Consider the following 9,481-nt stretch of genomic DNA (forward strand, 5'->3'; position numbering starts at 1 on the left):
ACATTGTAATATATTTAACAATATAGCACAAATTTGGGTTTTCTAACATGAATATGCACTATTATAATTTTGTATTTTATTTTTTATACTTAAAAAAAAAAACAAATTTGAAGATTGCATGTACTTACTAGGAACTAGCCATACACTCTCCCGTGTTGAGTGTTTACATTGACAAATTAAGGTTCATCGAACACCCCAAAAATTAGAAGGACGGGATATGTAAATTTCACCCAAAGTTTAAACACCAAAGTCCAAAGCCCCCTTTATTAGAAGCCACCCAATTTTCCAACTCCTTTTCCAATTCTCTCTTTTTTCTTCCTGTTTCTCTGCCCCCTCTCTCTTCAGGGCTCACTGCTCAGCCCATAACAACCCTTGTTATCTCGCCTCCTCCCAATCCTCCGCCTTCCACGGCGGCGGCACCATTTGAGAAAAGAAAGAGCACCGATCATGTCAAGTTTATATGGTCAAAACTACTCACCTGCAAGAGCCGCTTCATCTCCACATATATGGGCCAATCCAGATGTTGAAAGGTATAATCTTCTAATCATATCAAGATATACAAATCTGCTTCTTTTTTCTTCTTTATGTTTACCCACTTTAAGAAGTCTTGGTTTTGTTTGCTTTATGAATGCTTTTATATGATTTTCGGGTTCTTATATGCTTGCAGTTCATATCTGGCAGAGTTACTTGAAGAAAAGCTGAAGCTTGCCCCTTTCATGAGAGTTCTTCCCATTTGCAGTAAATTATTGAATCAAGGTTCAACTTTTTGTCACTATTTGGATCTAGTTTTTCAGTTTCAGATTGTTTCTCACCATGTTTGCGCATAAATTACAATCAGTCTGTTCTGGGTATTTCTGACTTCTAGTTTTCGTTCCGAATCTTCAATTCCTACAACACATTTTCAATTTAGATGTCGATTTCAAGATCTTTTAAGTAATTCCCATTGATACGTTCTTCAATCAATCTTCGAATGCATATTCATTTCTTACCTCTATTGGATTGTTTGTTTGTCGTGAAGTCAATTGAAGGATCAAAGGGGTTCTAACTTAAGTTAAATTCCAAAAAATGCTGATTGATTATGCTCTTGATTAGTAATGTTATTACTGTATTTCATCTACAGAGATATTCAGGGTTTCAGCAATGATACCAAATCAAGGTTTTAACGACTTTGACAGAATGCAACGTGGTAGCCAAAGTCCTTTAAATCCTTTAGACGTTATCCCTGATGTTGAACCTAATGGTCTAATCCGTTGGAATGGAAATGCAGGTTGGAGTCCCCTTCAACAAGAGGTGAATACCGAACACTTATAATCTACTTCCATTTTTTCAAGTACAATAACTTATTCATTTGGTATATTACAAGTGCACACTCATTTAAACATACATGATTTTAAGAATTTGGTTGAATTTGTTAACTTACAAATGCTTTTGTTTCATAGAGATTAGGCGTGCCACAAGGATTGCCAATGGATCACTGGAATTCTGCACCAGCAAGCCCAAGTTCATTCATCACAAAGAGGATCTTGCGTTTGGATATACCCGTTAACAGTTTTCCAAATGTATGTTATTCATCCTTTAAGAAATTCATCAAGACATATCTTGACAAAAATGGAAAGACTTGATGATGTTTTTTTCTTTGTAAATGTCAACAGTTTAACTTCGTTGGGAGGCTTCTGGGTCCTAGAGGCAATTCATTGAAGCGGGTTGAAGCCTCAACTGGGTGCCGTGTCTTCATCAGAGGCCAGGGCTCCATTAAAGATCCTGAAAAGGTAAGATTACTCCTAATATCGAAAGCTTTCATCTTCAAGTCTTTGTAAGTTCTGGGTACTTATAAGTTTCTGAACTATGTTTTAGAAATTGTTTCTCTTTTTGTGAAAGAAGGTTACAATTTTCCTAACATGTAAATATACGATCTTTAAAGTAGTTATAGTGTCTGGTACTAACAAATTTCACTTATAATCTTTTGAATTATACTTTAGAAATTCTTCCCTTTTTGTTGAAGGAGGTTAGAATATTCCTAACATGGAAAAATCCGATTTTTAAGTCTTTATGGGTATGAATACTTACAGATTTTACCTCAATTCTGTAGGGTGTGTTAAAATCGCTTCTTTTTTTGCAATAAGAATATCATGGAAAAAATCCGATCTTTTAAGTCTATATATTATGGGTACTTGCTCTGATTTCACGTAGTTTATAGAATTGTGTTGAAAATCGTTTCTTCCCTTTTTTTTGTTGGTAAAATCGAGGCAACAATATGAAAAAAAAAAATAGAATCTTTAGTCTTTATAAGTTGTGGGTACGTGCAGATTTACGTAATCTTTAAAGTTATGTTGGTTTTTTTTGCAAAAAAAGGAGGAGAGTTTGAGGGGTAGACCTGGCTATGAGCACCTTAATGAACCACTTCACATCTTGATTGAGGCTGAGTTGCCTGCAACCATCATTGATGTACGTTTGAGACAAGCACAGGAAATCATCGAAGAGCTGCTTAAACCCGTGGTATGTTTTCTTTGTTGTACCCCATGCAAATACATGTGTACACCATGTATATATATATATATATATATATATATATATATTCTCCTACATATAAACAAGCTTACAGATATTCATTCGGTTTTTGTTTCTCAGGATGAGTCTCAGGATTTGTACAAGAGACAACAGTTAAGAGAACTTGCTATGCTAAACTCCAATTTCAGAGAAGATAGCCCGCAGCCCAGAGGCAGTGTGTCACCTTTCGGTTCAAGTGCCATGAAAAGGGCCAAAACTGGTTGGTGACAAACCCTGTACGTCCTTCTATGCATAATGTACAACCCCTTGATGTATGATGTCCATTGTTGGTGGGCTCGAATGGTGGATCAATACAATCTTGCTGAAACCAGATGACGAAACAAGGAAAGAGCTTGTTGTAGTTTTGTTTCACTTTTTTTTTTTTTTTGATTGATGTAGCTGCTTGTCGTTTTTGTTTTTGAAGTAGAAATAGTAATTGGATTTATTTGTTATTGACAATTTACATATAAGTTTATGTGTTGAAAATTGTTTGTGAGCTTGAAAGATGATTGTTTTTAAGTATTCCTTGGTGAGAGAAACTGCATACCCGAAACATATGTAGGTTGATCCGATAAAAACTTTGCAAGTTGCAACCCTATGGCGCAAAAACTCGATCAATGCAGGGAAATCGGAATTCTGTTGGATCAAATCCCTTTTTTGCGGCATTTTTGCCCATAAATTGACGATGTTGCTATTTTTACCTGTTTCGATCTGAAAACTTGATTTGCTCGATCAAATCGGAGATGGGGAAGATTCCAGTTAAGATAAAAGCGGTGGTGTACGGATTATCGCCGTTTCAACAGAAGGTGATGCCTGGTCTATGGAAGGAACTCGCCAATAAAATCACACACAAAGTCACCGAAAATTGGCTTAGCGCTATCCTCCTTGTGGGCCCTGTCGTTGGCACCTACTCGTAATTCCACAACCTTTTTTTTTTCTCTCTCTCTAGGTTTATTAGTTAAAAACTAGAAATATAATTTATTTTATTTAATTTTATTTTCAGCAATGTATTTTTTCCATCCATTTTATACAATATTTTTCATACCTCAAAGGCTTAAACAATGGTGAAAGTGACTATTTGAAATTGAGGGAAATTAATATATAGCTATTACACATAAAAAAAAGTTAGTTTTCTAATGTGGAGATCGCCATAATATAAACCGTTCCCTTGTGCATTTAATCCAATTATCTATCTATGAATTTTTATATGGGCAACTTTCTTGAATTTAAAAATCGTCGGAAATTGTTGTATATAATTTATGGATGCAGGTACGTTCAGAATTATAAGGAAAGAGAGAAGATGGAGCATAGATATTGAAACTAAAGTCACAACTTAGAGTAAACTTGAATAAGAGGTTAAAGTTGGTTTTATCCGATAATTATTTTTTAGGCGAAAGTTGCTTATAAACTTAGGGATAAATTACATCTTTTTCGTCTTTGTGATTCATTGAAAATCTAAAAAAGAATCATCATCGCATTTTGTAACGTCTTCCGTTTAGTGGTGGATGACATTTAAAACATGGTGACTCTTGTTGGTATATTTATAGTTTTAACTTTTTATTGTTTTATTGTAATAATTATTATTTTTAAGAATATACGACTCTTTGGATCGACGAAACCCTCCGGCATTTCTACACAAAAAAGATTCTTTCATCCATGTAGCTCCGCTAGTTTTTGGAGACCCCTCTTCATTTGGAACTTCTTATCATGTTTATATTATTATTTTTTCTTGCTTTTCTTGAGTTATCTTTTTAAAGATTCTAATTGACATTTTATTTTATAATTTTGCTATTGTTTCTTAAATTATGGATATTTAGATTATATTTGAGAATGGATGTTGTGAATGGACCTTGGGGTGGGGGTGCAATTGGGGCTAATTATAATCTTTTAATCGAAGGTCCGCAAAATTATTTTTGTAACGTTTTACACAAGCCAAATTGCCAAAATGTAGTACAAAACTACACATACTCGTAATCAAGAGAACAAAAGTTGCAATGCATAAAATAAGATAGAGGAGAATTTCAAATGGAAAATCACAATATAGATTGTAGAGCGGTTCAACCTGAATATGAGGCTACGACCATTTTTGTGATTGACTTGTTAAACAAATTCATTAAATCCACTAAAGATCACTTCTTTTGGTGGAGTGAAAACCTTAATAAAAGACTAATCTCTTTACTAGAAGATGGTGTGTGATCACGCACACAGATAATAAACGGTAAGTGGAGACTTAATATGTGAAAAATATCAATGTAAGAACTTCAAGGTGTTCGAGAAAATGTTATAGAATTAAGAGGTAAAGAGTTTCTTTTGCTATTATCAAAACCTTGGGTGTCAAACTTGAAAAAGATCTTAAACGCCTTCAATCAACATTCTTTCTGTATTGTCAATCGTTCTTGACGAGTCAAATGATCCGTTTAACAAAAAATTTGTTTCAAATGACTTGACATTTAAGTTCCCATAAGAAAATGTCGGACTATCGACTTATATACCAACTTTGAATAACATTTTCCCTCAACATATTTGTTATAAACAAAAAGTTTAGGTTTTTATAAAAAGCATCCCCTCTTAGTGTCTAGGATTAACTTTGTAGTTGTTTACCAATGTATTTTTAACATCGAATTAATCCTTCAAAACACTTGAGTTGTACATCTCCAGCTTAAATCTTATGGCACACAAAATATATGGTGAACCACACTTCCCATACCAATTTTTGTTTGATTTTTTTTTGTCTTGAGGTCAATAGCTTGCATAATGCTCTTTTATAAATTACAATTAGATTGTTACTAATAGTTGTTATGTGCTAACTAAAAGTTAAATATAATTTATTTAAACTTACATCAACAATTCATCATTGATGATGACAAACGAGATGAGTTTTTTGTTACAAAATATAAGTCGATTTTATGAAAATCACCTCAAACCCCTTAAATTTAAAACCCATGTCGGAACTCTTCTATTTTATTGAAGAAAAATGACAATATGAGTTTTTGTAATAAAAATAAAAGTAAATTACATAAATGATCCTTGTGGTTTAGTCGAATTTTCAGTTTTGGTCCTTAAGTTTAAAATTTGATGGATTACATCCATATGGTTTGTGAAAATCACACTGTAGGTCCTTGATCCATATAAAAAGACCAAATTACTTTTTTTTTCTTTTTTATTTTTCTTTTAATATATATATATATATATATATATATATATATATATATATATATATATATATATATATATACTATTGTGTTTTTTTATCTTTATTTAAATAGAATTAAAATTGATTATTTATAAAATTATTGTTATTTTTTAAATCAATTATCTAAATTATATAAAACCATATTATTATTATTATTATTATTATTTATTTATTTTTTGTTTTATTTATTTATCATTGTTTTTGTGGTTTAAAAATCTTTTAATATTTTTGACGTTTTATTTAAATATAGTTTTTAATGTTTTTTTTTTTTTTTTTTGACGTTTTGTTCGTTTAAATTATATACTGATTTTTTGACGTTTTGTTCGTTTAAATTATATATTGATTTTTTGACTTTTTTTCCAAATAGACAAATTAAAACAATAACCCGAACATGAACAAAAATTTCATTCGTTTAGTTAAACGAACGAATATGAACATTGACCTCGTTCATTTATTCATGTTTGTGAACGTTCGTTTATGATGTTCGTTTATGTTCATTTATGTTCGTTCGTTTAATTTATTTATATTCATTTACGTTCAATTTTTTTTAATTATATTATCATATCATATGTTCGTTTATGTTCATATATGTTCAACTGTGTTTGTTTATCTTTGTTCGTTTAGTATGTTCACGAACATAAATGAACGAACATGAAAAAGATAATGTGTTAAACGAACGAACATGAAAAAGAAAATCTTATTTGTTTATCCGTTCGTGTTTCTTTGTTTGTTCGGCTAACTTAAACGAACGAACACAAAGATAAACAAACACCGTCTGTTCATTTGTTCATTCGTGTTCGTTTGTTTGTTAAACGAACATGAACAAAATCATTCTTTTGTCAGTGTTTCTTCATTTTTTTGTCTAAATAATTATATTTTTTCGTATAACTATTTCCGAAAAAAACCAAAGCATATATATTTAACAGCCAAAAAATCCAAGGTAAAAAAATAATTTTTATTATATTCAAATCACTATTGTAACTTTGCTCAAACGTTGAAAATCATTTCAGATAAAACAATTATCATAGTCCAACCCCAATGATCACATATTGCGGAAACCACGGGTGTATGCGTTGCGATCGTCCTGAGCTCTTTCATTTGAAAACTAAAGTACGTGAAACAAAATTGAAAACCGTAAGCACAAAGCTTAGTGAGTTCCCCATAAGATACCACACGTCAAGTCACATAAGTTCACATAAGTCATGCATAAAAACATATAAGGATGCCATGGAAACCCTCTACCGTCTTACTCCGAGTGCCATGGGAACCCCCACATGGTCTTATCGAACTGCCATGGGAACCTCCACATGGTCATATCCTGGAATGCCATGGGCTCCACCCATGGTATGATATCACATTGCCTCGGGCACCTCCCGGGATCTTCTATGTAAGTATCATAGATACAACTAGCATACTACATATCACAAGACAACTAGCATACTACATATCACAAGACAACTAGCATACCATATAACACATAATGGGCCGGTATTGGTGCCTTTGAACCATGAATATATTGAGGAGACTCACCTCGAATGCTGAAGCTAACTTAAAGAAATCCCTAGTTGCTGCCCTGACGACACCTCCAATCTAACCGATCAAAATAACACCCAATTAGAAATTGGGTTCCATTCTAAGGCCCACCATCCATACCTGGGGTAAAATAACCATTTTACCCCTGATCCATCATGAACCAAACTGAGCCCCAATTCCATTAACCAAAAGGCCCAACGCCAAAAGATCCATAGAGGCAACTAATGGCCCAATTTTCCAAATTGGGCCCAATCCCACATGGTGCCTTATCCTAAGCTCATACTTCCCTTAATTACAATTCAGATTACCATAATTACCCCTTGGGACAAACTTGCTCAAAGTCATAAATCAAAAGTCAACAGTCAACAGTCAAAGTTGACCCAACTCGCCGAGTTGTCCTTCAACTCGTCGAGTTTCTCCTCCAATTGTACAGATCGGGAAAACTCCCATAAACTCGTCGAGTTCACCAATGAACTCGCCGAGTTGACCAAAACTTCAACCTCTTAATGCATTAAGTTGGTTCCATCGAAACCAGGGACTCCCAATCTCAGATCTCTCCAAAATGATGTTTAGAAGGGTAAAGTTTCCAACTTTACCCTTAAGAACCATCCATAAAGAGCCAAACTCAAACCCTAGGCTCATATAGTGAGTCTTAACCCATTAAGCTCTTAAACTCTCACAAGATAGTCCCAAAACACATATCTGAAGTCCAAAGGTTGGAAACTAATGTAAAGTTTCCAACTTTACGTCCATGCAAGCTAGAAATGCTCTCTAGAGCTTAATAGAGACTTAATGAGGGACTTATTGCATGAATGGGAATTAGTAACTAGTCAAGTTTGCAACTTTAACCCAAGAGAAGTCATGAAGGGGTCAGATCTAACATAATAACCCCCGCAACCTTCAACAACTTGAACACCCCAACCAAAATCCCAAAATCATGCTAAAACTTCAAACAAAGAGATCTAGATGATAACAAGGCAAGGTGTTGACTTTATACCTCAAAAAAGCTGCTTTTGGTGGAGTGTTTCTGGGTCTAAATTCCTCCTTCCAAGCTTAGCACTTCCAACTTCAAAGCTCCTTCCAAGTAATCACCAAAATCAACTTCCCAAGCTCATAACAAGCTCACAAACTCAAACTTGCAAGATGATACACGGATCTAGGGTTTCTGGACAAGGGTGGCTGGTAAGGAGGCCATCCAACGGGTTAAAGTTCTTTAAATAGGGTGCAACACCCTAAATATTAGGGTTTCCTAAACAAAATCCAACTCGTCGATTTGGCTCCTCAACTCGACGAGTTTTCTCATTAAAACCCGTGACTAAAACAACTTCCACTCACCGAGTTGAGGCTCCTTAACTCGTCGAGTAGACTCTTTAATCCTCATAATTCTTCATCTTCAACACGTCGAGTTGGCTCCTCCAACTCGCCGAGTTCAACTCCAAATTAGTCTAAATTCCACAATTAGCCTTCTAAATTTCGGGTGTTACAACTCTCCCCCACTTAAATCAGATTTCATCCTTGAAATCGCTCCTTACTAAAACTCATATCAAAACAAACAACCTGAGAGACACAAACAAAAATTTTGCGCATAGAACAACCTTGTCAAAACAATCAAAACCCAAACGAAACTTCCATCCCGATTCCCGAAGACACTAATCAAACCTTCAACCCTTGCAAACCACCTCTACCTTTTTTAGACCCGAAATCTACAATGACCTGACTTCCTAATATACCGCCCACGCTGAAACAATCCATGCCAACTCTTAACGAATGACAAACCAATCATAACACTTCCAACTCTAATCATACAACGGTCTATCCAGGTCTACTGAAACCATCCTCAAAATAGTTCTTCAAGCCCGGTGAAGAACGGATCCTCAATCTTTTGAATAAAACCCAATTTTATCTCTCTTAAATTCTAAAACCTACAACCTCAATGGTCTGACTCCGTGTTAGACCTTCCCCACCGAACTGACACCAAGCCAACTTCATAGAGTCTCGTACCAATAAAAAGCTTCAAATGGAAAAAAGTCACTGACCAAATACCGCTACATAAACCTTATATTCGACAGAAGGCTCAGATAATCCTTCGAGTAGAAAATTCATCCCTGCAACGGTTAGACTCAGATGAGAACTGCACAACAGGGTCTAATCAGCCAATCTAAGATTATTTAATCCAACTGCAAATGCATTAGCATATACCCCGAATAA

The 9,481-nt window shown here is 34.4% G+C and overlaps 2 protein-coding genes across 3 annotated transcripts; both read left to right on the forward strand.

Annotated features, from left to right (window-relative positions):
- Positions 1–269: 269 nt before the first annotated feature.
- Positions 270–3,051, forward strand: LOC145072939 (KH domain-containing protein At3g08620-like). 2 transcript variants are annotated; one of them, XM_079019455.1, is made up of 8 exons: positions 270–530; positions 668–756; positions 1,121–1,186; positions 1,268–1,290; positions 1,440–1,559; positions 1,653–1,769; positions 2,353–2,496; positions 2,629–3,051. In XM_079019455.1, the coding sequence occupies exons 1-8, from the start codon at positions 448–450 to the stop codon at positions 2,773–2,775; spliced, it is 789 nt and encodes a 262-aa protein (XP_078875581.1). In that variant the 5' UTR covers positions 270–447; the 3' UTR covers positions 2,776–3,051. The 2 variants fall into 2 exon arrangements, with proteins under 2 accessions (XP_078875581.1, XP_078875580.1); XM_079019454.1 differs by having other exon boundaries at positions 272–530; positions 1,121–1,290.
- A 135-nt stretch (positions 3,052–3,186) lies between these two features.
- LOC145072940 (cytochrome b-c1 complex subunit 8-like) lies at positions 3,187–4,104 on the forward strand. Its single transcript, XM_079019456.1, has 2 exons — positions 3,187–3,460; positions 3,817–4,104. The coding sequence occupies exons 1-2, from the start codon at positions 3,291–3,293 to the stop codon at positions 3,863–3,865; spliced, it is 219 nt and encodes a 72-aa protein (XP_078875582.1). The 5' UTR covers positions 3,187–3,290; the 3' UTR covers positions 3,866–4,104.
- Positions 4,105–9,481: the final 5,377 nt, after the last annotated feature.

The sequence above is a fragment of the Lactuca serriola genome, chromosome 9 (assembly GCF_051521515.1).
Source record: "Lactuca serriola cultivar US96UC23 chromosome 9, Lser_US96UC23_V15, whole genome shotgun sequence".
NCBI classification, from domain to species: Eukaryota; Viridiplantae; Streptophyta; class Magnoliopsida; order Asterales; family Asteraceae; genus Lactuca; species Lactuca serriola.